This window comes from Drosophila willistoni, assembly GCF_018902025.1.
Source record: "Drosophila willistoni isolate 14030-0811.24 chromosome 2R unlocalized genomic scaffold, UCI_dwil_1.1 Seg200, whole genome shotgun sequence".
Classification (NCBI taxonomy): Eukaryota; Metazoa; Arthropoda; class Insecta; order Diptera; family Drosophilidae; genus Drosophila; species Drosophila willistoni.
In genome coordinates this window covers 4,537,899-4,562,135 of record NW_025814051.1, presented here as the reverse complement: position 1 = coordinate 4,562,135, position 24,237 = coordinate 4,537,899, and the positions used below count along the sequence as shown (strand labels likewise).

At 40.9% G+C, this 24,237-nt stretch overlaps 6 protein-coding genes across 7 annotated transcripts; 4 read left to right on the top strand and 2 right to left on the bottom strand.

Moving 5' to 3' along the window:
* Positions 1 to 36: 36 nt before the first annotated feature.
* LOC111518767 (acyl-coenzyme A diphosphatase NUDT19) lies at positions 37 to 1,274 on the top strand. Of its 2 annotated transcripts, XM_023176430.2 has the most exons (3): positions 92 to 190; positions 246 to 420; positions 476 to 533. In XM_023176430.2, the coding sequence occupies exons 1-3, from the start codon at positions 92 to 94 to the stop codon at positions 478 to 480; spliced, it is 279 nt and encodes a 92-aa protein (XP_023032198.1). In that variant the 3' UTR covers positions 481 to 533. The 2 variants fall into 2 exon arrangements, with proteins under 2 accessions (XP_023032197.1, XP_023032198.1); XM_023176429.2 differs by having other exon boundaries at positions 37 to 190; positions 246 to 1,274.
* LOC6643580 (cytoplasmic tRNA 2-thiolation protein 2) lies at positions 1,237 to 2,519 on the bottom strand. The gene has a single exon (XM_002066229.3). It carries the CDS (start codon positions 2,478 to 2,480, stop codon positions 1,269 to 1,271), a length of 1,212 nt encoding a protein of 403 aa, XP_002066265.1. The 5' UTR covers positions 2,481 to 2,519; the 3' UTR covers positions 1,237 to 1,268.
* A 53-nt stretch (positions 2,520 to 2,572) lies between these two features.
* On the top strand, positions 2,573 to 7,138 carry LOC6643579 (zinc finger protein swm). The gene is made up of 6 exons (XM_002066228.4): positions 2,573 to 2,707; positions 2,955 to 3,184; positions 3,265 to 3,721; positions 3,797 to 6,280; positions 6,336 to 6,464; positions 6,587 to 7,138. Exons 2-6 carry the CDS (start codon positions 3,126 to 3,128, stop codon positions 6,830 to 6,832), a joined length of 3,375 nt encoding a protein of 1,124 aa, XP_002066264.1. The 5' UTR covers positions 2,573 to 2,707; positions 2,955 to 3,125; the 3' UTR covers positions 6,833 to 7,138.
* Positions 7,139 to 7,754: 616 nt separating this feature from the next.
* On the top strand, positions 7,755 to 12,354 carry LOC6643578 (DNA topoisomerase 3-alpha). The gene is made up of 5 exons (XM_023176427.2): positions 7,755 to 7,965; positions 8,038 to 8,671; positions 8,736 to 9,197; positions 9,266 to 11,629; positions 11,692 to 12,354. The coding sequence occupies exons 1-5, from the start codon at positions 7,807 to 7,809 to the stop codon at positions 11,853 to 11,855; spliced, it is 3,783 nt and encodes a 1,260-aa protein (XP_023032195.2). The 5' UTR covers positions 7,755 to 7,806; the 3' UTR covers positions 11,856 to 12,354.
* Positions 12,355 to 12,936: 582 nt separating this feature from the next.
* LOC6643577 (rho guanine nucleotide exchange factor 18) lies at positions 12,937 to 19,443 on the bottom strand. Its single transcript, XM_023176383.2, has 3 exons — positions 19,222 to 19,443; positions 18,201 to 19,151; positions 12,937 to 16,707 (listed from the first exon to the last, which is right to left on the bottom strand). The coding sequence occupies exons 2-3, from the start codon at positions 19,021 to 19,023 to the stop codon at positions 13,340 to 13,342; spliced, it is 4,191 nt and encodes a 1,396-aa protein (XP_023032151.1). The 5' UTR covers positions 19,024 to 19,151; positions 19,222 to 19,443; the 3' UTR covers positions 12,937 to 13,339.
* Positions 19,444 to 19,930: 487 nt separating this feature from the next.
* LOC6643576 (transmembrane 9 superfamily member 4) lies at positions 19,931 to 22,860 on the top strand. The gene is made up of 6 exons (XM_002066225.4): positions 19,931 to 20,082; positions 20,237 to 21,471; positions 21,538 to 21,765; positions 21,832 to 22,015; positions 22,109 to 22,247; positions 22,307 to 22,860. The coding sequence occupies exons 1-6, from the start codon at positions 20,077 to 20,079 to the stop codon at positions 22,405 to 22,407; spliced, it is 1,893 nt and encodes a 630-aa protein (XP_002066261.1). The 5' UTR covers positions 19,931 to 20,076; the 3' UTR covers positions 22,408 to 22,860.
* Positions 22,861 to 24,237: the final 1,377 nt, after the last annotated feature.

Here is a 24,237-nt window from a genome sequence, read left to right as displayed (position 1 = left end):
GATAACATTGCCGATAACTTGGCCAGCTGTTTTTAAAATTTGAACTGGAGGTCAAAAGTCATTCAAATCCCACTTGATCATCATAATCATCATGTTGGCTCCTCCAGTTGCTAAGGAAGTTGTATACAGACCATCTGCTAGTCTAATTCTGGCCGCTCAAGATGATTCTAGCAAAGCATATGACTTTAACGTAGGTAAATGGTGGAATTAAAAAAAAACTAAAACCATAATCTCAATATTTTTAGTTGCTTCTCATCAAACGCTCTGAGCGGACTTCATATACTCTGAATCATTGTGTCTTTCCTGGTGGTGGTTTTGATGTTGAATCAGATGAATCTTCGGATTGGTTGAATTATTTTCAGTCCTTTGGTATAAACCAAGATCACTTGACGCAATTGAGATGCAAAGATCAGGTCTCTGGTAGGCCAAATTTAATGACTGATGGGAAAAATTTTTCTAGAGATATTTCTCTTAGGATAACTGCATTGCGAGAAGCCTTTGAGGAAGTGGGAATATTGCTATGTCGACATAGGGATAACCTATGGCATGGATCCCCATCACTTGTCCATCCAGTAGAGCACGCGGAATGGCAGCAAAAAGTTCACAATGATGCTAGTCAATTTCTGGAATTGTGTAGGCACTTGGATGTTCTACCCGATCTATGGTTATTACACGAGTGGTCCATTTGGCGTTCAGGTGCAACTTCTAGTCGAAAGTTTGACACTGTCTACTATATAGCCGTTTTGGAAACACCAGCAAGTCAAGTGGAATTGCTTCTCGAACCCCAAGAAGTCATCTCTGCCCATTGGTTAAATCCTAGCGAAGCTTGGTCAAGTTATCGGGAGAAATGTATTTGGTTACCCTTTATATTGATGTACGAAATTGGCAAACTAATGAATTTTCACCAGGCCAAAGATCTTCTTAATTTTGCAAGTAAACGCAATGCTTTAGGCTCTACGCTAATTCAACCGATTTTTTATAGTTGCGATGATGGTATGCTTGGTGTGTTTGCTGGAGATGATCTCTATTTGCCAGATCCGGACAAATACACGAAAAGTATTATTCTGAAGGGATCTTTAAGGGATTACAATCGACAGGCTAAAAATTATAATCGTATGATATTCCAAGATTTTCATGAAGTGAAATTGGCTTCAAATGTTGCACCTTTAGATGGACATCTTTCACTCCAGTCGGAGGTCAATTATCAATTGGCAAAATTATAAAAGTTCTTCAATGTTAAATAAAATATGTATATTTTTGTTTATGTTTTATAAGTATTCGTCTTGAACATTCCGACACGCATGACAGAGTCTATCATCTTTGTTTAGCCGTTGCATTGACAACTGCTCCAGGTCATTATTGTGATTTGATAGTTTTGATCCCTCGAGAGATACGACCCTAGAGTATTCGATCGCCAGAAGAGTGTCGGACAGCAGGGAATCCAGAGGAGATTGACATTGTTGGCACATATCTTGGTCGACATGACGATTCGGTGCTATCTTGTTACCCGTGCGAAAAACCGTCGATACTGTGGCGGCATAGTTTTCCTGAAGATTCCTTACAAAGGCGGCGGTGAGGTTTTGTAAACTAGCAGTTTCTCCTTTTTCTTGGCCATAGGTTGCTAAGCTTGGTCCCAATTTCAGATCCTCCAAATTCCGGGCACGTACATATAATTGTACTTCCTGTTCATTAAGATCTTTTAGAGGTCGCAGGAGTTTAATGTCATGGTCGAGGCGATCATCGCAGAGAGCCACATCCAAGGCAGCGCTACCACCACGACCTAGAGCTATAGAAGTTAGGAATTGTGTTGCCAAGTCTTTGCTTATAGAAGGCACAAAGACATGAGTACAATTCAATTGATGAGCCACAGATGCTAAAAATCTCTTTCGCTGCTGTTGCAGATAGTCCTGGCGAGCACTCAGGGTCCTTAGTTTATCCAACTTAATCTTTAAATCACTTTCTTCTCTGCTGGTTTTCGGTGTGTAATTTTTGAGAGGTCTAAGATTACTCAGATCTGTGCCCAATTCTATAACAAACAAATCAAACGGTGTATAGCGATCTTGTAGTTTCTGTAGGCGATCTATATCTAAGGATTGTTGTTCCTGTACCACAGATTCATCCAAATACAACACCTTAGCCTGGCAATGCAAACGTTTGAAAGTGTTTTGTGTCTGGGCATAGTGTAGCATATCCAGGAGGACAATAGATTCTATTGAACCATCCAGCAGGAGTAACACGTCGCTGTCACGCGGCAGTGCCTTGGCCGCACCTAAGGCAGCGCGAAACTTGTGTCTGGCATAGTTCAAGAAGCAATCGCGGCACTCTTCTGACCGAAAATTTACTTTAAACAAATCGTCCGAGTGCTGGCCACATTTCTGACATTCACCAGTTCCACCAGTGGCGATTTGGACAGGCCCACCGGCTGTCATCGCATGAAGACCGCCCGTGTCACCAAAGTCATCCTCGCCAATGCTGCACATGGTCTCAATTTAATTAAGTCAAAAAAAAAGCAAGTGAAATTAAACAATCTAATGAAATTAAATTAATCGTCTATCGAATTTGTCCAACACCGATAACCGATACTGTTAAGCAACCTTGCCCCGAAAGCAGCGAAAAAAAGTTTAGTGAAAAATACAAAAATCAAGTAATTAAAACGTTTATTTATTTAAAAAAATATGTTACATATTTAATTTAGGCCTTAAGACAGGTAAGAATCATAAGAAACCCAAGAAAACTGTGGCGAATGCTACAGAAATCTGAGCACAAAAATCAGAGTGCACCAAAAATAATGTGTGTGTGTGTGAGTGTGTATTCGTGTGCATGTGTGTGTGGCAAAAATAAAAGGAATGGAACTTTCTTAAAATTGCCTATTTAACGAAAGCCAAATAGATAAAAGTGCAAAGACTTTATTGTGCTGCGTTCAATAATAAAAATTAATTAATTTATTCCCATAGAATTAAAAAGCAAAGCAAAACTATCGCCTATCGATAAGCAATAAGGCACAGACAGACAGACCAGAGAGAGAGAGAGAGAGAGAGAGACAGAGGTCATATTAAAAATATATTTTCTTGGCCCCTCCGAGCTGAAGACCAACGCAATCACGCTTACCTTCCTAAACAATAATAATGATCTTGGAAAACTCGGATAAGCTCAAGGATTGGCTAAGTGTTGTCCTGGAGCCACTGTAAGTAGACTGACTAAGCCATTTTGGGTGCCCAATTTTCTTGACGTATTGTTTCTTATTTTTGTTCGTTTCTTGGCCAGCTGCGATGCGGATTCCTCTGCCCTGGCGCGATATGTCATCGCGTTGCTTAAAAAAGACAAATCGGATAAGGATCTCAAGCGGATCATGATAGAGCAGCTGGATGTCTTCCTGTCCGAGGAAACGACGCGCTTTGTTGAGCGCCTTTTTGATGCCATTGCCAGTGAGGAATATCTCACAATGCCCCATCCTCTGCCAACCCTGCCAGCTGTTCCAGCCGCCACTAGTGTCTCCGAATTGGACTTGGGCGATGAACTGGCATTGGCCATAGATGGAGCAGCTGATATAGAGGCTGTATTGGCAGCTGCCTCGCCCCCGCCGGCAAAAGAAAATGTGATAAAAGTGGAAAAGCAGCAGTTGACTGACGAGCAGCGTCCAGATGCAGTCGCTCAGGAATCCATTAACCTAGCCTCAGATAGCACCACAGATGCCACAACTTCAACTAAGCCTCCCGTTGATGTAGGTCCCCCAACATACTTTTTTGATTGATTCCAGTTCCACTAATTCTCCACCTTATATATCGTTTCTTTGCAGCACAAAACCAAAGATCCCTCATGTCCCCAGCCACAAAGCCAATTGGGTTCAGCTGCGTATCATCATCATCCTCCTTCTCATCATCAACACCACCAGGTGCCACGTAGTGCAAGTCCACCAGGTCGAAGCAGCGGAGGTGGCAGCGGTGGAGGACCCGGACCCGCGGCTGGCTATGCAGACAAGGAGAATCAGCCACGTGATGGTCGCCGACGTCGTGCCTCTTTGCGTTCTCGCTCACGCTCGCGTTCACGTTCCAATGAAAGGAATTTCAGACGCTCACGGTCTCGAGATCGCCGCATCAATGAACGGGAGAAGAATCAACGGCAGTTCCGTAACAAATCTCCTCCAGGTCATGGTAGTAATCACGGACGCCGGAATTTCGATCGTCGTCGGATTGGTGGTGGAGGCGGCTCTGGTGGCATTGGAGGAGGCGGTAGTGGTGGTGGGAACAACATTGAAGAGCGTCAGCGCTTTGGCCAGAAAAGTCGTCGTTCTCATAGTCGTTCCTTGTCGCCGGAGCGAAATTCGAGACGTCCGCAAAGCTCACCAGAGCGCGGCGGAGGCTTGTCTTCGATTGCCACCGGTAATTCTATGGAACCTCAGCATCCAGCAGCTGTTGTGACCACACATATACGCCAGCGTTGTCGCGATTTCGATGAGAAGGGCTATTGTGTTAGGGGCGAGACATGCCCCTGGGATCATGGCATTAACCCCGTGGTCTTTGAGGGCATCAATAATTCAGCGTTAATGATGTCTATGCGTGAGTACAATCCAGATGCACCAGAGATTTGGGCGCGAGGTGGCGGTGGTGGCGTCGCTGGAGGACCCCCTGGACCCCCAGGACCTAATGTGGCTGGACCCACGCCCAGTGGTGTACAAGGTGTGCCTGTCAGCATCAATCCGTTCAGTGGTAATGTGCGTCCAAATGCTTTAATGACTCCCAATCATCCCATGGGTGTACCCAATCCTTCAGATTATGCCCGACCTCCGGGTCCACAGGGACCACAAGGTCCTACAATGATGCCATTCCCTTTCAATCCCACGGCTGTGACCACACCTCTCCAGCGTCAACTCATCCCAATTCCTGTTGTAGATGCCGGTGGTGGCATTGTTGGAGGTGCTGGCGGCGGCGGTGGTGCTCCGCCCTCCGGTGGCCCCGAAATGGGAAAACGTCGATTTGAGCTGGAAGATACGGTGGCCATAGCCGATGTGCCAACGAAACGAAAAGTGCCCATTAATAGTCGACTGGGACCAAGGGTTAATCCCAACATGCAACAGCATAACAGCTCACTGGAGCTAAGAAAGGTTCCGCGTGGCCTTAATACCATAGCGCATCTGAACAATCACTTTGCCAAGTTCGGTAAGATTGTTAACATTCAAGTTTCATACGAGGGCGATCCGGAAGCGGCCATTGTTACCTTCTCGACGCATGCGGAGGCCAATGTGGCTTACAGGAGTACCGAGGCAGTTCTCAATAATCGCTTTATCAAGGTCTTTTGGCACAATGGAGTTGCTGCTGGCGGCTTGGATGAGAGCCAGGGCAACGCGTTAACCAGTGGCATTGGAAGTAATGCGCCAGGTGGCCGGAAAAATGCCAGCCAATATCATTTGCATAATGTACCCGCTGTACCCACACCAATTGCGGATGGAGCAAAAATATCGAATGCGGGGACAACGCCTCTGGCAGAGCATGCTGGAGCCGGTGGTAATCAAGCAACAGCTCCGACTGAGCAAGCTCTTGCCGTAGCGCCTGCCTCGATGCGACTCAAGCTCAATACAACAACAACAACAACGACAACAAGTTCAAATGGTGGAAGCGCTGGATTGGCTGCACCGGGTACAGGAAATGCTGCCACGCCACGAGCCAACGCCGCCACATTACGCAAAAAGCAAGAGGAACAACAAAAGGCTATGCATCAATTGGCCAATGGATTACGCAAACGTAAGCAGGAATTGCTCCAAAGTTATGTGAAGCAAATGAAAACGGCATTGGAGTTGGTCGAGCGCATGGATCAACAGGATGCCCAGCGGGCTCCAACACTAGAGACCATTAAGGTACTGCAGGAGACCATCGACAAATTGCGCAAGGATGTACATGCCGATCAGGATCAATTGCAGGCTCAGATTCAACAGCAACAAATTCAGCCATCTGTCAAAAAGACCAAAGAGCAACAAAAGAAAGAACTTCTGGACATGGAGCTTGAACTATTTGCCCAACAGCAAGAGGGAAATGATACCACGGCCCTGCAGAAGCGTCTCGAAGAGCTGCAACGTACTCTGTCTGCTGGCGGCGGTGGCGGCGTCATCGGTGGAGTTCTCAACTCGAATAATCCAAAAGCTAGTGGACCAACTGGTGGCGGTGCGGCAGCCCGTAAACGAGCTAATTTCCCTGAAGGTTCAACGCGCGTTGATAGACGTCCTAAAGCCATTGTGGTCACTGGCTTTGCCGCCGAGGAAGCTGACTTTGTCCTGGGACACTTTAAGGTGAGAAACGAAATCAAATGAATGAACATTTTTATTCAAGTTTATTTTTTGTTAGAACTTTGGTGAGATTTTGAAACATGATGTGGATCGTGAGATTCCGCAATTGATACTCTCCTATGCCACTCGAATCAATGCCGAACAGGCAGTGCTCCGTGGCAAAATGTACAAAGAAAAGCGCCTTCAGGTGAGTCAAGGGACATTTGCCTAAAAACGAAAACATCACGAAACATTTTGTTGTTGCCTTTTCTCCTATCTTTCCAATATTTTGTATCAAACCAAAATCTACGTTTTTCTGTCCTAATTTAGATATCCTGGGCGCCCGTTGTGACGACGACGACGCCGGCAGTTGCAGCTCCTATGGCAGCCCCCGCCGACAAGTCACCTGCAGTTGCTTCAGTGGACAACAATCTAAATAACACCACCAATCCCAAACAGTTAATTCAATCCGTTAGCGAAAGTGAAAGCCTGCTGGGCAGCGATACATTGCCCGAACTACGTCTAGAGGATGAGGAAGAGGACGAGGAATCTGAGGATCGTTCTTGGCGTCGTTGATGGCTCATATTGTGTTAGGTCTCGAAACCTACACTCCTGTATTTGTTGTTATTTCTAAAAAAAAAAAACCAACAAACAAAAAACAATAATAATTACTGAAAACTGATGACGACGGCTGCGTCCCCATCATTTATACAATTAAACGCTCTATAAATTACTAATATTTTAATATTAGTTATAAATCAAATTGCATATATATACAAATGAGTTTACGCTAAGCCTAAGTACAGAAGAACAGTAAAAAAAAAACAAACTCCAATTGTGCACGGAACATTGTGTACTCTACTTTGTATTTACAGACACATTTTCACACTATCCTTTTTCTTATACCGTATATATATATATATATATATATAAATATATATAATTGTTAAGATTTTATGTTCAGTTAAAACAAAAACACAAAAAAAAAGAAACAAAAAAAAAGCAAAACAATTTACAAAAATACTAAAAGAACGCAAACAAAAAAAAAAAATTGCAAAAACAAAAAGGAATCAACTCCAAAAATCCCCAAAAACAAGCGCAATGAAAAATGAAAAAGTTAAAAACAGTAAAAAAAAAAAGAAAAAGAGAACAACGGTAGCAACGTGGATACAAACAGCAAGTTATACAGAGATATATAAATAAATAAAATAACTAGTTTCGTATTTCCGCATGGTAATTGAGTTTTATTCATAATACAATTATAATTTAAAGAAACACAAGAATTGGATCAAAAGTGAAGTGATGAATTTGACACGGAATAAAAAAGGTTAACGCTGAAGCAATTTACGATATTTGTTTAAATATCCCGCCAAAAATTTACGATATTCAGTATTTTCGGAAATCGATAACAAATCGACAACCACTCCGATAACGTAGATAGCCGATAGCAAATCGACATTTCAGTGTTGTTGTTATCGATGAATCCCGCGAATTAGGTGTGATTTTTTTATAAACACTTTTTGATTTTTGTTTCTTAATTTTATTAATGAATGCTTGGTGTTTTGAGATGTTGCCGTTGGGCCAATTGTGGATTAAATCGTCGTCATTACGCTAACCAATTGAAAGAGATGAAATATTTAAATGTAGCCGAGAAAAATGATGCGGCCAAGACCATATCCAGACTCTTGGCGAATGGAGCAGAACACCGCGTAAGTTAGAACTGATTAACATTTTAACTATTATAGATAATCTATAATCAGAATGTATTATTTGTATGGCAGCGTGAAGGCTATTCCGTGTATAACAAGGTTTTTGACTTTGAAGCTCAAGTACGGGGACAGAATGCTAAAATGGTGATGACTTCCGTCTCTGGCCATTTGATGCAATTGGAATTCCAGGTCTCTTATAGAAACTGGCGCACTGTGGATCCACGCTCCCTGTTCGATGCACCAATTAAGAAATCGGTAGGCGAGAAATATGCGCCCATTAAGCGAACCTTAGAGCGAGAGATTCGTGGCTGTCAGGGTTTAATCATCTGGACAGATTGCGATCGCGAGGGAGAGAATATTGGCTTTGAGATAATCGAGGTATGCCGTGGCATTAAACCAAATCTAAAGGTTTATAGAGCCAGCTTCTCGGAAATTACATCGGCAGCAGTGCGTCGGGCGTTGCAACAACTGGGTGAACCGGACAAACGTCAAAGCGATGCAGTGGATGTACGATCCGAGTTGGATTTACGGACAGGAGCATCTATAACACGCTTCCAGACAATGCGTTTGCAGCGTTTATTTCCCGAGAATATAGCAGACAAATTGATCTCCTATGGCAGCTGTCAGATACCCACACTGGGATTTGTTGCCGAAAGGTACAAAGAGGTGGAGGCTTTTGTTTCCGAACCATTTTGGAAGGTTAAGGGTATGCGATATACGATAATGAAAACTGTTGACCATTGTAAATCTTAATAAGCTATAAATTTCAGTTCTTCACACTATTGAGGATTTGACAGTGGAATTTAATTGGGCCCGGAATCGTTTGTTTAACAAGGAAGAGTGCGAAAACTATTTGATGCTTTGTCTTGCCGAACCAGCACCGCGGGCCTTGGTGGAGAATGTGACTGTGAAACCAAAGCACAAATGGCGTCCCACACCCTTGGATACGGTGGAAATGGAAAAAATGGGTTCCAGGAAATTGAAGCTGTCGGCCAAGGAAACTATGACCATAGCTGAGAAACTCTATTCCAAAGGTTTCATTAGCTATCCGCGTACGGAAACAAATCAATTTACAAAGGAATTCAATTTGGTGCCATTAGTGGAGTTGCATAAAGATCATAACGATTGGGGCGCGTTTGCCCAACGTGTGTTGGACTGGGGACCCAATCCACGGAATGGCAACAAATCCGATCAGGCCCATCCTCCTATTCATCCCATTAAGGCAGCGATCAGTGAGAGAATTAAGCCCAACAAAAGGAAATCCTAAATAAAACTTTAAATATTTTCACATTTTTTGCAGATCTTCAAGGGAATGAAGCTCGCGTCTATGAGATGGTAGTTCGTCACTTCCTAGCCTGCGTGAGTAAGGATGCTGTTGGTTCGGAGACTATTGTCAACATCGATATAGCCGGTGAGAAATTTAGTGCCAATGGTTTGGTCATTCATGAGCGTAACTATCTGGATGTCTATGTGTATGAGAAATGGAATGCAAAGCAAATACATCACTACGAACGGGATCAACGTTTTGAACCCACCGAAGTGTCCTTGCACGAGGGAGCAACCACGGCTCCGCCTCTGCTAACCGAAGCCGATCTCATTGCATTGATGGACAAGCATGGTATTGGCACGGATGCCACACATGCCGAGCATATATCCACAATCAAAGAGCGCGGCTATATTGGTGTTATAGATAAGGGTTTTCTGGTTCCCGGCGTCATTGGCATGGGTCTCTATGAGGGTTATGATGCCATGGAATTGGCTCTGGCAAAACCATTGTTGCGTGCCGAATTCGAATCGGATTTAAAGCTCATCTGTTTGGGACAAAAGGATCCCAAAGTGGTTTTGTCCGAACAAATAGCCAAATACAAGGTGGCCTATCAACAAATTACGGATAAGATAACAGCAATGGATGATAAAATTGCCCATCGTATTAACGAAACGCCAGCAGCGAATAACGCAGCAGCAGGCAATGGCAATGATGGTCAGGAAAATGTCAGTAATATGCAACAGGAATTGTCTCAATGTCCGAAATGTGATGAGGCACCATTGGCCTTGAAGGCGAGAAAGAATCAGCAAGGTTGGTTCATTGGCTGTCTGAATTTCCCGGACTGCAAAAATGTTGTGTGGCTACCATCGGAATGCAAAGAGATTACCGTCTTGGATGAGTGTTGTCCGACATGTGGAGATGGTCATCGAATGCTCAAATTTCGTCTTAGTACTCCTTATTATCGTGGACTTTTTAATACTCCGCATGGATGGTATAAGACTTGCTTGCCATGCGATGAATTATTTCGAAATACGTTCAACATTAATCTGGAAAATGTAAAGCGTGTGGGTCGTATTGTCGGAGTGGGTGGAAGTAGTGGCCCAGGTCCAGGTCCAGGTGGCGGTGGTCCAGGTAGCGGTGGTCCAGGTGGCGGTGGTCCAGGTGGCGGTGGTCCAGGTGGCGGTGGTCCAGATGGCAATGGTCCCAGTGCCAGGAGAGGCGGAGGTGCTGGAAACGGCGGAGGCTGGGGTTCAGGCAACAACGGAGGAGGTGGAGGATGGGGCTCTGGAAATGGCGGTGGTGGAAGTTCCGCATCAGTCACTAAGCCCGCTCCGAAACCTAAAAAATCTGCACCTACTGCAACAAAAGCCAAACCCCCACAACAACCCAAGCCCAATAATGTCGTTAAAAACAATTCGATAAATGCAGCTGGAGGTATTAGAAATTATTTCACCACCAGCAGCAACACTCCACCTCCCACAAATAAGGAAAATCTTGATGGCTTCTTTGATAGCAATGATGGATTTGAAGAGGAAATGTTAGCTGTAGCTGATTCGCTGGAGTCATCCAGTGTTCCAACTGCGCGAACTGCTGTTCCCGTGTCGATCAATAATCAAGCCGAACTGGATGACATAGCCGCCGCTTTTGCTGCCGACGATGATGCAGAATTTGAAGCGCTAGCTGGTTTGGATACTAGTCTGTCTGGTTGGATACGGGAACAAAACAAGGCCGAAGAGGAGCCCATGCTATGGGGAAGTCGTGCACGTGCCGCTGCAGCACCAACTCCACCACCCAAGCCAGCAGCTAAACGTGTTTGTTTAGAAACCCATGATGTGGATAATTTAGATGCTTCACCCGTTCGCTGCACTGGCTGCCATCAGCCAGCTCGTCAAATGACCGTGCGTCGTGATGGACCCAATCAGGGTCGTCTTTTCTACAAGTGTCCCAAGCCCGATGAATGCAAGTTCTTTCAATGGGCAGATGAACCATCTGCACCACTACCATCATCATCAACAACAAGTACACGAGGTGGTGTTTCTTCTTGGGGTAGTAGTGGCGGTGGCACTTCATCTACACGAGGTGGTGATTCCTCTTGGGGCAGTGGTGGTGGCAGTTCATCTTGGGGTACCAATCGTGTAGCCACCTTACCCAGCAGCAGTCGCAACCATGGATCTGCTCAAATGCGTTCCAATTCCAGCAGCACTGTGACCATCACCAAAACAGTTCCAAGTCAATCTTCGGGTGATGGAACAGAAGTCAAATGCGCATGCGGTCAATCGGCTAGCAAATTAACTGTACGCAAGGATGGCCCCAACCAGGGTAGACCCTTCTATGCCTGCCCAATACGAGAAAAGTCCTGTGGTTTCTTTCAATGGGCGGATACAGATGAGAATCAAGGTGAGTTACATTTGCCAGAAAATATTGCATAATCTTTTAAAAATCATGAATCAAAATTACAGCTTCCACATCATGGGGTTCAGGAAGAAGTGGTCCCAGTAGTAAAAGCGGCTCCAAGGGTGATGGTGCTGGTGGAACTAGCAGTAAATCACGGCGCTGCGGGCTGTGCCGTCAAGAAGGTCACACGCGCAACAAGTGTCCACGCAAGCCAAATTTTGATTTTTAATTAAATTAAGTGAATCAATTTATCATTTCATTTGTTTAAACATTTATTGGAGTGAGCTTAAAAATATTGTTGCATAGATTATAAAGGATCCAAGTGGCCTCCGCAATTAGAGTTATAAGCTTCAGTTTTCTATATATGTATATATATATATATATATGTTGTTCTATCAAGGAAATGCGGATATGTAAAATACACATACATAAAGAGATTTTTCATTTTGTATATAAGTTATGTACATTGTATACTATTTTATAACTTAGTTTTGTTTTCTTTTCTTACTTTTTGTATATCGTAAATTGAGCCACACATACATATAAATACTATTACGAATATACGAGGAGAATAATAGTTTAGTTAACCACACCACATGGATTAGAAATTATTTTCCAGCAACATTTATTGTGATTATCACAAGGGAAGAAAAGGTTTTTATATTAAACGAAATGTGAAGGACATGTATATAGGAGATTGCCTATATATATATACGATATTTAATTGAGACCTTTGTTTTTTACAATTTTAGAGTTAAGTACATAATAATACATGGATTGGGAAAGTCTTGATCAAGCGGTTTATAAACATTTACTGACAATTTTTTAATTGCTTTAAGAAAAAAAGTCAAACAATCAATGAATGAATTAAGTCTTGAGGTTCTTAAGAAAACAGAGTTGGAGTTTAATTTAAATGAAATTCAATTTTCTTTTTCTTTTTGTGATTTAAAGCTTATGTATTTTAGCAATATATGCATGTAACGAGGTTGGATCCTGTTTAAACACAATTGGTTAACATAAAATGCAAACATATATATAAATATGTATAAATATATATATATATATATATATATAGCGTTGTTGTATGGTTCTTATAGATAAGAAATGTACATATATTATGCTTATAAATTCAACATTTTATAATTGCATTTGTTTTTTTGGAAGATATAAAAATTCGTTAATAAGTCGATTGCTTCTAAAAACTATAAAAATATAATCTGCATGTAAGTAAAGTTGTTTTGTATATATATAGAAGAAAGTACATAAATAAATAATTAAGTTTCCACACATTGATAAATAGATAAGTCAAGTTTTGCAGTTTGAGATGCAATTTTTTTCTGTTTTATACTTAAACTTAATACACAGATTATAAAAGCATTAGCTGGAATGGACAGTTATCGGTATATATTGAGATGCATTCGGTTTTATTTTGACAGCAATTTGGAGAATGTTTTCTTTTTTTGTCGGTAGAGTTTGTCTACTCAATTCCGATTTATAATACTGGACATCTCTCTATACATATATAAATATATATAAGATGTTCGATTGTAAGACTGATTAAGTTAGATTTGGACATACATACATATATGATTAGAAGAAAAAAACAGAGAGAGAAAAATGAAATGTCTAAAAGTCTTGGTAAACATTACGAATTTGGGTTTTTTTTTGTTGTTGTTATTCTGTTTAGATTTCTACTTCTGGTGTGAATTTGCGTCAGAAATAGATTTCCTCCTCTTCGGGTTTGGCGCGTGGTGCCATTCCGACTCCACCGACACCTTGTCGGGATCCAGTTGGACCACGACTACTTGTGGGCGTACGTTGTGTGGTGGTATAATGGGCGGATTCAGCTCGAGCTATATTTGTTGTCGGAGTGGCCGATGTTGTCGTTGTGGTTGTTGTTGTCTGCTGAATAATAGCCGGAGAGCTACCAGTGCGAGAATGCTGCGGCACCATGGCGTTGGTGGCAGAGGAGGAGGCACTAGTCGATGTCACCGTAGTGCCAGTGGCATGTCGCTTATCGGCCAATTTAAGAGGAAATAATTGCTGTATACCCGTTGTACCAGCAGTCCCTGGATTTCCAGCTGGTATCGCATTATTGAAGCTTGCAGATTTATCCACACGTGTTCCACTCCCTGCCGAGGAAGATGAGGCAGAGGACAGTGATGATAGTTTCATGGGTAACTTTTGCTTGACCAAAGTGACATTAGTTTTGGGAGCATTTGTGGCGCTTAGTAAATTAACAGGCGGTGTTTTGCAATTGCTCGAACCACTTAGCCATTTCTCTTTGCGACGATCCACAGTGCCAGCAATACTTGGTGTCGGTGTGGGAACACCAGTTGCTCCTCCGCCTCCTCCCACTGCTCCAACTCCAGCTGCAATGTGTCCTCCATCATCCTCATCGGCTGGCGTTATGGGTGAATGGGCCATCGCCACTGGCGGCAATGGAGTACTCGGTGACAATAATAATCCCTGACTGGATAACAATTCCATTTTGCGATAGAGTTGCTCCCTCTGTTGACGTATATCCTCTTGTTCGGCTTTAATCGTTTGCTGCAATTGCAATTGCTGGGCCTTCGATTCGGCCAGTTCGTCTTGCTGCTGTTGCTTTTGACGCTGCCAAGCGGTCTTCTCCGCTTGCAATTTATCCTGTAGATTACGCAATTCCTCCAATTGATCCTTGTGCGTGTAGGCTGTGGTACGTGGACTCTCCCGATATAATGCCAATTGCAATTGCAAACTCTGTATCGTGGTCATCTGTTGGTAAATAATGCATAGCAATGTATGCAAATGATGCGACACCTGGAGCACAGCATAATTCGATTCGAGATGAGGTGGTGCTGTTGCTGCCGCTGTTGATATTGATTCCGCATTGCTATTGGTATTATTGACTTTAATCTCTTTCTTCTCCTCGAGCTCTTGTAGGCGTGGTGTGAGCACCAATTTCGAACCCAATTTGCCACGTTTCTCATCGAAACCGGCAAAAGTTTCGGCTCGCTTGGGTAATGTGGGTGATGCATACTGTTCGCATGGTTTATCACCCATGGAGTTGATGGAGCGATTAACCGGCAATCCAGTGGCCGCTGAATACACTGTGGCCGCCAATTGGCTAATATCTTGCACAGTGTTCAAAACTCGTCGCCACAATTCATTGGTATCGCAATCGGCTGTTACTAGATCCTTGTACGAACCAAAGGCAGCAAGGAAATTTGCCGCAGATCCATTAGTACTGGCGGTGGTAGACACATCACCAGCACCAACAAAGGGTTGTTGCTCCTTAAGCAGATTCAATTGCAGCATCAGCTTCTCTTCGAGCAGCAATGCCTGTTCGATATCTTTTTGACGCATCTTCTCGATTGTCTCCCGTTTGTTTACGCCAATACGAAGCTTTTCCTCAGCTGTTAAATCTTCAGCCTCGATTATGTCCGTGGCCGGGCAATCGAGAACCGCTTGCCGAATACTCTGTATCCATGTATTCTTATCTTTGGGCGTTTGTACTTTCAGTTCATACATTTCCGGAAAATCGGGATTGGAACTAATTATATAGATACCTCGGGATTCGGTGCCCGCTTTATCGCGTATTAATAACTTTTGCAGCGGCACCACACCAGCCTTGTGTTCAGGTGTAAAGAAGGTATACTTATTGTGGGCCGAATTCTCGCTGAGAAAGCAAAGGCAATCTGTGAGGACCACAACCAGGACTAATTGGGTTTTGGCCCGTCCCTGCATAAGTGTAGCTAGGCCATCAAATTTTAGACGACGCCGCGACTCAACACCCAATTCGGTTTTACGGAATGGTTTATTCTTGTAGATGGCAAACGATTTTGCATCCACACGGGCATAGATATCCAATTGCCGTTCCCTCAATTCCTTTTCAGCCACACAGGCATCCACATCGACAAGCAGAGATTTCACCAGATTCAAAGCATGTTGCAACTTATCCGTCTCTAGCTTATTATCCCGGGCACTCTTGAGTAATGGTTCAATGAGCAAAGGATATTTGGTTAGACGCTGCGTCACAAATAATATGCACTCCGGTATACCCTTCTTTTTTAGCAACGGATTCTGCAAACAATGTTTATACCATTCACTAAAACTTGGCTCGGCCAGGCAAAGTTTAAATTGCTCCAGTGCGCTGCGATGATTGGCACAGAATTCGCCATAGGCCAAGCGCAAACATTGTGCCTGCTCCAAAGAGAAGAAATCAAGTAGAATGTCGGCTATACTGTCCACAATGGGTTGTTCGCGTTGCTTTTGTCTCAGGTGGCGTAGAAAACAGGTATGAAGGTCAGTCAATTGTTGGAGACGTGGAAACATTTTGTTCAAGTTCAGTGATGGGAAATATCTCTCCAAACTCTCAACGAATACCTTTTGCATAACAATCAATGTCTGGCAATGATGTTTCTCTGTCATTATGAATTCATAGATATGCTCTTGCCGTTTAATTTGCAATTCCTTGAGAGATTTTAACAACTCCTTCGGTACTCCGGGAGTCCAAGAGTCATGCTCTTTCAGTACAATACCCAAGGCAGGATCTGCACCCAAATCTTGAGCTTCAATTGGTGGATCATTGAGAAATTGCAATTCAGAACGTATCAGAGGTTGATCTTCGGTATTGCTTAGGGTCAAGGCATCTGGCCCATCATAGTAATCCTGTCCACCGGCAGTTCCTGCATTCATTTTTCTCACTTTACACTCCAAATGGTGTTCCTTGATCTGTGCTAATGTTATATTCGCTCCACACACATCACATGGACTCAATTGCTGGCCACTGACCAGACTCTTCGTCTTGGCTTTGGGTTTCTTTTTGCGAAAGAATAACGAACCGCGTTTCGGTCGCTTCTCTACATTATCATAGACCTCGATTTTGGCATGGGAACGCAATAGACTTTGATTCTCATCCTCGCTGTCGGTCAAATGACGTGCTATAGCCTTGATATCTTCCTTGGCAATTATTGATGAGGTGGATATGCTCTTTTGCAATGGTATTCGACTGATAATCTCTGTGGCTAAACTTCGTTTGACCGCAATACGTTCGAAATCGCGAGCCAATTCCGCCTCGTTCAGTGAGTGGGTTGAAATGCCTGGAAAAAATAATGGTAGTTATATGGATGACTTTAGTTAGTCTTACGTATCTTTATCAATACAATTTTTGTTCAATTTCGATTCATATTATATATACACACAGTTGGCTAGACAAAAACAACTACGGCCAATGCCAATCTTTTTCTCTCTCTCTCTCTTAGCCAGATAACGTAGGGGCTTTTGTGGAATTTCTTATCGTAATCAAAAATTACTTCAGACCATATCCCCTACCAATTTCTTGGAAAGCTTATTAAATTGGTTTACAATTCATAATTTATAGGGACAAAAGGCAGTTCTTGGAAATTTTTCTTTATGATAGATTGTCATAATAAAGCTTGTATAGCTTATTTATATTACAATACTTTTTTTTAATCAAGAGACAACCTATTTCAAAGCTATCAAAAATAATTAATTGTACGATCAATTATTATATACCAACGATCTCAATCTCCGATTTCAGCTTAGAACCAAATAAATAAGATAAAAGGTGAACTAACTAGCTAGAATTTGATCTTGAAACAAATCCCTAAACCAGCACATCCCATCCTCCATTAAAGAGCATTTTGAAGCATATCGAAGAATTGTTCTGGCCAATATCAATTATATCTTAAAACTATCTTACCGGCTGAGCTTTATACAGGATCAGCCATATAGCAGAATAAGCAAATGCTATCAGAGCGCTGTTAAAAGAGGCATAATCACTGAAAAGTTGCTTCAATGTTCATTCATTTATGAAAATAAATTTGTGAGTGAAATCGGTAAATTGATCAAAAGTTTAACTTGAAATAATGTCTAATTTTTGAAAACTTTTAACATTACTCAGTATCCAAATTTTAACCGATTTTCGAAAGTCATATCTCATTGTGCTTTTAAATTCAATTTTTATTAAATATTTCTCGAGCTAATTATCAAGTAATATTTTTTGAACAAGACAAAAAATGTGTAATTTTCAGTTTTGCACTTAGCATTAAAACGTCGATATTTGGCAAATTTTCGTAGAAAATCAGTGTTTAAGTGTTTTTATATCTAGGATTTTGGATTGTTAAAGGTCCTGCGCTGGTTTAATCTAACTGGTTGGAGCTGCAAGGCCGAGGCAGACCAGATACAACTGTATTCCATCTATTATAACTTATAAGAATCTAGGCATACGGCTAACTAGTGAGTGAAAACAAAGTTCTGTTTTAATTGGCGTGAAGTTATCTATCTATCGTCATAAATCTTGACCTACGTTTTGGGCATATACTAGAAACAAAGTAAATATTTAAATTTAATAAAGCAATTTCAGAGGAAGCAACTGATCTTCCATTATATGGAAGCCAGAAGAAGTACAAAATTTCAGAGATAAGGAAATATATTTGATCCAATGTACTAAGGGGTTTATCTTCCCTTTGTTAATATGACCCGAAAGTAAAATCATTTGAAGGTATACAAAAGTAAGAAGCTTATTTTAGTATTTACTTTAATAATATATCTATTCAGTAATTAAACTCACCTCCAGTACTATTTCTAGCCGAACGACGTCTCTGCTCTGTGACCCTTATGGTCTCCTGCTCTTCGCTATCCAAGCTGGAGAGGCTAACGCTTTTATTGGTGCAATCTCCGCCAGCGCTGGCATCATCCACAGCTGTCCATGATTTCCGGCGATCGGTATGCAGTAGTAGACACTGTTGTGGTGCCGTCGACGACCACATGGCATAGTGGGGATGGTAAAGAGATGATGAATTGCCTCCACCGCCCACACCGGCAGCAGAACCATTGACACCAGCACTTAGATCTGGTAAAGAGGTGCTAAGTATTGCTGCATTTAGTAGACCATAAGTCTGAGATAGGCCCTCCTGTTGGTGTTGACTCGACGAGGAGTTTTTCATTTGGACAACTGTTTCACGTATATTTTGCAATTGACTTAAGGTGTCCTCGAAGATGTTATTATACTTGGACGCCGAAGCGGGACTGTGTGGTGTCACATTGATGATAGGTATCATGTTGTTGTTATTGTTGTTGATATTGTTGCTGCTACTATTACTATTATTGTTGTTGTTGTTTAAAGATGCAGCCAATCCCAATGGAGGACCAGATGCTGCAGATGGAGCGACAGGAGCGTTAATAACAGGTATACAATAGTTTTGGCTTTCTACAGTGACCCGTGGAGGCGTCGTTGTTGTTGTTGTAGTTGTAGTGGCAGAAGAAGAGGAATTGGAGGAAGCGGAGGTGGCTGCTTGTTGTATATCGTTGCAATTTGAGTTTAAAAAATCGGTGACCACATCGTTGTCGCTATCATCGCCTCCGCCGCTGCCACCGCCGCCAGCGTTGTCCATAATATATTAAATGCAACGTTTTTAGTTTCTTTTCTTTTCACTTCTCTTTTCTTTTTTTTCAACTGTTTGTCCCTTTATCTTGCTCAGCGACTTGCTGCTGCGTTCGTGTTCAACTGTTTTTGGGGGCCCTAGAAAAAGAAAGTTAAGTACCCACACATTTCTATACACATAGACACACACACAAGCACAGACACTTACACATGCACAGCAAGCACTAACACCTACATACATACACAATAACAACAATGCTCTTTTTGCTATTTATTGATTTTCCTCCAGTGCTTTGCAACTGAATGGAAGGAGGGACGAGTCAAAATTGTTGCGCCTTTTCTGTCCTTGCACAAGTGGCACACCACCACCACCAACAACAACAACACCAGCAGCAGCAATGATAACAAAGAACAGAAGGACAAATGAAATTTTAGAACACAAAAAAATTTAACTCAAAGACAAAAACACACACAATTTCCAATTTGTTGCACTTCAAATTTTTAAACTTTAGTTAAAAAGACTATGAAGATATTTACTAAAAATTAATTCCTATTTGAGACACATATTTGTTGTCTGTGTGTGTGTATGTTTTTCCTTAATAAATTTTTTGACTCAAGGTAGAGTGTGACCAAATTGAGACGGACAGGTGTTCAACAATCGATGGTGGGCGGACAGGTAAAAAGTAAGCATATATCGATAGTTTCGGAGGTATGAAAATTTAATTTCGAATTAAGTTTTCCCCTTGAAAACTCTTTAAACTATAATAAGTTATAAGTATTCAAAACGTGCTGATACCTAATTTTACTTAAACTTATTTATTAATTTTGTAAAATTAATAATAACTTAAAAACAACTTTGAAAATTCACCCATCTCTAATGTTCACGAACATGTATTCCAGCACTACAAATCAACATACACTATCCAACACTGAACGTCTGAAGATTTGCCAGCGCAAAGGAAACGCAAAGGAAAAAAAATCATTCATTCATTTAATTAGAAATTTGTAGTAAATATTATATTTAGTGATTAACTTTTTAGGCTTAAACAACGAAACCAAAAACATGCAGGTGAGTCACACTGTGGTCAAGAATGAAAATCACTTGGTATTGGCTTAAAATTTTGATCACAGTATTGAGAGTCTCAAAAAAAGGGACACGCAATCAGAATAAGAATAAAATTATATCAATATTCGTTTTATCATTTGTTTTGTTTTTATTTTAGCATATGGCCTTGGCTAGGCTATGGTTGCTACTGCTCCTTCTCGTCCTGATTGGCCATATAAGCGATGGCTTCTATGTACCCGGCGTGGCGCCGGTTGAATTTGTACAGGATCAAAAAATCGATGTCAAGGCCGTCAAAATGACCAGCAGTCGAACACAATTGCCATATCAATATTATTCATTGAAATTTTGTTATCCCAAGAATGGGACCCTCATCTTCAAATCAGAAAACCTGGGTGAGGTTTTACGCGGTGATCGCATTGTCAATACTCCCTACGAATTGCGCATGAATCAGCAAGTGAATTGCCGTCTCCTGTGTAATAAGAAGGACCTTCCCCTCAATTGGAGTAAGGAGGATTCCGCTCTAGTGGCAGAGCGCATTCAACATGAATACTTTGTTCATTTGCTGGTGGATAATTTACCAGTGGCCACGCGCATTGTTAATATCAATAATCCATCTGAAGTGACCTATGAGCACGGCTATCGTTTGGGTCAAGTCGATGGTGATAACATCTATATCAACAATCACTTAAAATTCATTCTCTCCTATCATATGCACTCCAAGGACAAATATCGTGTAGTCGGTTTCGAGGTAGAGACTGGCTCAGTGAATCACAAGGAATTAAAATTCGATGGGGATACTTGCAATTTTCCCGATTCGGCGCGTCCGCAGCTAGTCAATCCCAATGGTGAAACACAGTTGTATTTCACCTATTCGGTGGAGTGGAAGGCTTCCAAAGTCAGTTGGGCCTCACGCTGGGACATCTATTTGGGCATGCGAGATGTACAGATCCATTGGTTCAGTATTATAAATTCACTAGTTGTTGTCTTCTTCCTGTCTGGCATTTTGACCATGATCATGATCAGAACTCTGCGCCGAGACATTGCTCGCTATAACACCGATGATAATATCGAGGATACTTTGGAGGAGACTGGCTGGAAACTAGTGCACGGTGATGTATTCAGACCACCAAAAAATACTCGTCTCTTCTCGGCCATCATTGGCAGTGGCATTCAAATATTCTTCATGGCATTGATTACCATATTCTTTGCCATGTTGGGCATGCTTTCGCCCTCTTCCCGTGGTGCTCTCATGACCTCGGGTATATTCATGTATGTCTTTATGGGCGCCATTGCGGGCTATCAAGCGGCTCGTCTTTATAAAACCATGAAGGGTAGGGAATGGAAAAGAGCAGCATTCCTTACGGCCACGCTTTATCCGGGCATCGTGTTTGGGTAAGTTTAATACTTTTAAAATTTGGTTATTATTCTTCGTTACTAATTGCTCTCCCTCACTTTTAGAACCGGCTTCTTTTTAAACTTCTTCATTTGGGATAAATCTTCGAGTGGCGCTGTGCCATTTACAACTATGATCTCTTTGCTTCTGCTCTGGTTTGGCATTTCTGTGCCACTGGTTTATTTCGGTTTCTATCTGGGCTATCGCACCCAACCCTATCAGCATCCAGTGCGCACTAATATGATTCCACGTCAAGTGCCAGCCCAGCATTGGTATATGAATGCTGTTCTAAGGTGAGTTTTGAGTGCTTGTATCTCTTGGTTGGATGTAAACTAAATATCATTCTTTTTAACCTATAGCACTCTGATGGCTGGAATTTTACCTTTTGGCGCCGTCTTTATTGAGCTTTTCTTTGTTTTTACGGCCATTTGGCAGAATCAGTTTTATTATTTATTTGGTTTTCTGTTTTTGGTGTTTTGCATTTTGGTTGTAAGCTGTGCGCAGATCTCTATAGTTATGACATACTTTCAGCTATGCGGCGAGGTAAGTTTACAATTCTGATTTGATTATTATTATAAGTACATTAAGACAAGAAACAAGATCTATATAATTAAACAACTTTTTGTGATTTTTCAGGATTATCGTTGGTGGTGGCGCAGTTTTATTGTATCGGGCGGCTCAGCTGTCTATGTACTCTTTTATAGTATATTCTATTTCTTTACCAAACTCGAAATAACTGAATTTATACCCACTCTGCTTTATTTGGGCTATACAGGTAAGTTCAATTACAATTTGAATTGAAGTAAAAAGTTTATTAATATTTGTATTTATTAGGCCTCATGGTGCTAACTTTCTGGCTATTGACCGGGTCGATTGGCTTCTTTGCTGCATATGTATTTATTTTGCGAATCTATGGAGCTGTTAAAATTGACTAAGCCAAAAGTAAAAAAGAATAATAATTTGATTACTACCATTAAGAAGGAAGCTTTCGCCCTTTGTTCTTTTCTCATTAACCGGCTGCACACCAAACATTATTACTATCCCTGCAATATCATTCGATCTTTAAGAAATTTATATTTATACATGCATATATAGTCAACTCAAAAATGAAAATAACCGAAAAAACCAAGCAAAAACAAACAAAAAACCAAGTGTGCTATGTTTTATAATCCAAAATTTATAGTGAAAACCCCCAAATCAGGCACTCTTAACTAAGACCATTTGGCTCAATTTCGCGAAAAAGAACCACTGCGTTTAGGATACATTCTAAAAATGCCTAATTTATATATATAAATATATAGATATATATGTAATACTATGTATGTAAAGAACACCCTAATCTAAGTAAAACGAAACAAACAATTTAATAAACTTAAGTCTAAGTGTAATTTCTATGATGGGTATTTTAATTGCGTTAAACATTATATTATTATAGATGGCATTAGTTTGTTTTGATATTTAGTGATTATATAAATTTCAAGATTTTAAATTAAGCTCTGATTGTTGAGGGAATACCTACTGCATTAGTTAGCACTTAAGGGGGTATTCTTGGTAGGAAGCCTGTTTTGTGGACCCTTTTTAAAAAGATTATCATTTGAAAACAAAAGGAATTATTGAACTTTGGCTGTTTTGTAAGTTTTCGACCTGTAAAGTTAACCCAAAAAAGGGTTGGCGGCAAGGATAACTCGAAGCAGGATCACCTGAAATTAAAGCTTAAGCTCTAGATTCAGCATAGATGTAATTCTGGTCCTGACCACATTCAGTTTATTGAGATTCTTTTTCGACCAAAGAGCGGCGCTTTGAAAGCGTAAAATTGTTTTTTTTTTTAAATTTTCTTTTGCTTAATGTGTAAAACAATAAAAAAGTACACAAAATTATTTATTTTTAATGAAGTCAGAACAAGAACGATATTCCCAATATTCCAAAAACATAAATTAAGCTACAAAAAAAATTTAACAATAATTTTTACCAACCTTATCACTTAATCTGAAACAGGACTCGAAACAGCTTGGAATAGAACCAGAAACTTTATAAAATGTTGAGTGGTATACTTTGTTTATATACATGTTCAATAAATTTTGAAATAATTTTTTACAATAATAGTTCAAATATATTTTAAAAATCAGTCGTTAATTTTCATCTCATTTTCATCTCAACTTAATATGTTTTTCAAGAATTAGGTTGCATCTAGAATTACTTTTCCTAATCAAGTTTGCTTTACTCGACTGTGAGTGTTTATTAGATCGATTCCAATTTTCCATGTTACTGGATAAACATTTGTTTTACAAGTAAAAATATATTTCCTACATCTGCAGTTATTTTGCCAACAGTTTTCGATTAAAAGTTTCTGCTCAATGTGCTCAGTTTAATAGTTATTTTGCTAGAGTTTAGAATGTTGTCGATGCGGGTTTCCATTTTGTCATTTATCTTGGCCTTTGTTATCCTGCAGTTAGTATCCCCAGTGCCTCCGCATGGACCCTATGAGGTAAACTATCTAATAGGTATATTAATACTAATTATTTAATCTTAATATATTCCCTTTTCTACAATAAATAGAGGCGGCATTCCACAGCGAAACAGCATATAATGGCAAATATAAGCGATTTAATATATCTGATCTGGGAATATGTTATTCCTGTGGGACATCCCCGAATAGAAGATCATGATACCTTTAAATAATAATAGTTGTTTTTATTGCAATATTAATTAAATGTGGTGAATTTCCCTTTCTTTTTTTTTTGTTTAGTACATATAATTTACACACA

Excerpts from the sequence above, each read along its gene's own strand:
- LOC111518767 (XM_023176429.2), top strand. The coding sequence starts at position 92 with ATGTTGGCTCCTCCAGTTGCTAAGGAAGTTGTATACAGACCATCTGCT. Across the intron at positions 191-245 it reads GCAAAGCATATGACTTTAAC|TTGCTTCTCATCAAACGCTC; the intron begins GTAGGTAAATGG and ends CAATATTTTTAG.
- LOC6643580 (XM_002066229.3), bottom strand. The coding sequence starts at position 2,480 with ATGTGCAGCATTGGCGAGGATGACTTTGGTGACACGGGCGGTCTTCAT.
- LOC6643579 (XM_002066228.4), top strand. The coding sequence starts at position 3,126 with ATGATCTTGGAAAACTCGGATAAGCTCAAGGATTGGCTAAGTGTTGTC. Across the intron at positions 3,185-3,264 it reads AGTGTTGTCCTGGAGCCACT|CTGCGATGCGGATTCCTCTG; the intron begins GTAAGTAGACTG and ends TTTCTTGGCCAG. Across the intron at positions 3,722-3,796 it reads CAACTAAGCCTCCCGTTGAT|CACAAAACCAAAGATCCCTC; the intron begins GTAGGTCCCCCA and ends GTTTCTTTGCAG.
- LOC6643578 (XM_023176427.2), top strand. The coding sequence starts at position 7,807 with ATGCTTGGTGTTTTGAGATGTTGCCGTTGGGCCAATTGTGGATTAAAT. Across the intron at positions 8,672-8,735 it reads ACCATTTTGGAAGGTTAAGG|TTCTTCACACTATTGAGGAT; the intron begins GTATGCGATATA and ends TATAAATTTCAG. Across the intron at positions 11,630-11,691 it reads GGATACAGATGAGAATCAAG|CTTCCACATCATGGGGTTCA; the intron begins GTGAGTTACATT and ends TCAAAATTACAG.
- LOC6643577 (XM_023176383.2), bottom strand. The coding sequence starts at position 19,023 with ATGGACAACGCTGGCGGCGGTGGCAGCGGCGGAGGCGATGATAGCGAC. Across the intron at positions 16,708-18,200 it reads GGCTAGAAATAGTACTGGAG|GCATTTCAACCCACTCACTG; the intron begins GTGAGTTTAATT and ends TATTTTTTCCAG.
- LOC6643576 (XM_002066225.4), top strand. Across the intron at positions 21,766-21,831 it reads TATATGAATGCTGTTCTAAG|CACTCTGATGGCTGGAATTT; the intron begins GTGAGTTTTGAG and ends TTTAACCTATAG. Across the intron at positions 22,248-22,306 it reads GCTTTATTTGGGCTATACAG|GCCTCATGGTGCTAACTTTC; the intron begins GTAAGTTCAATT and ends TGTATTTATTAG.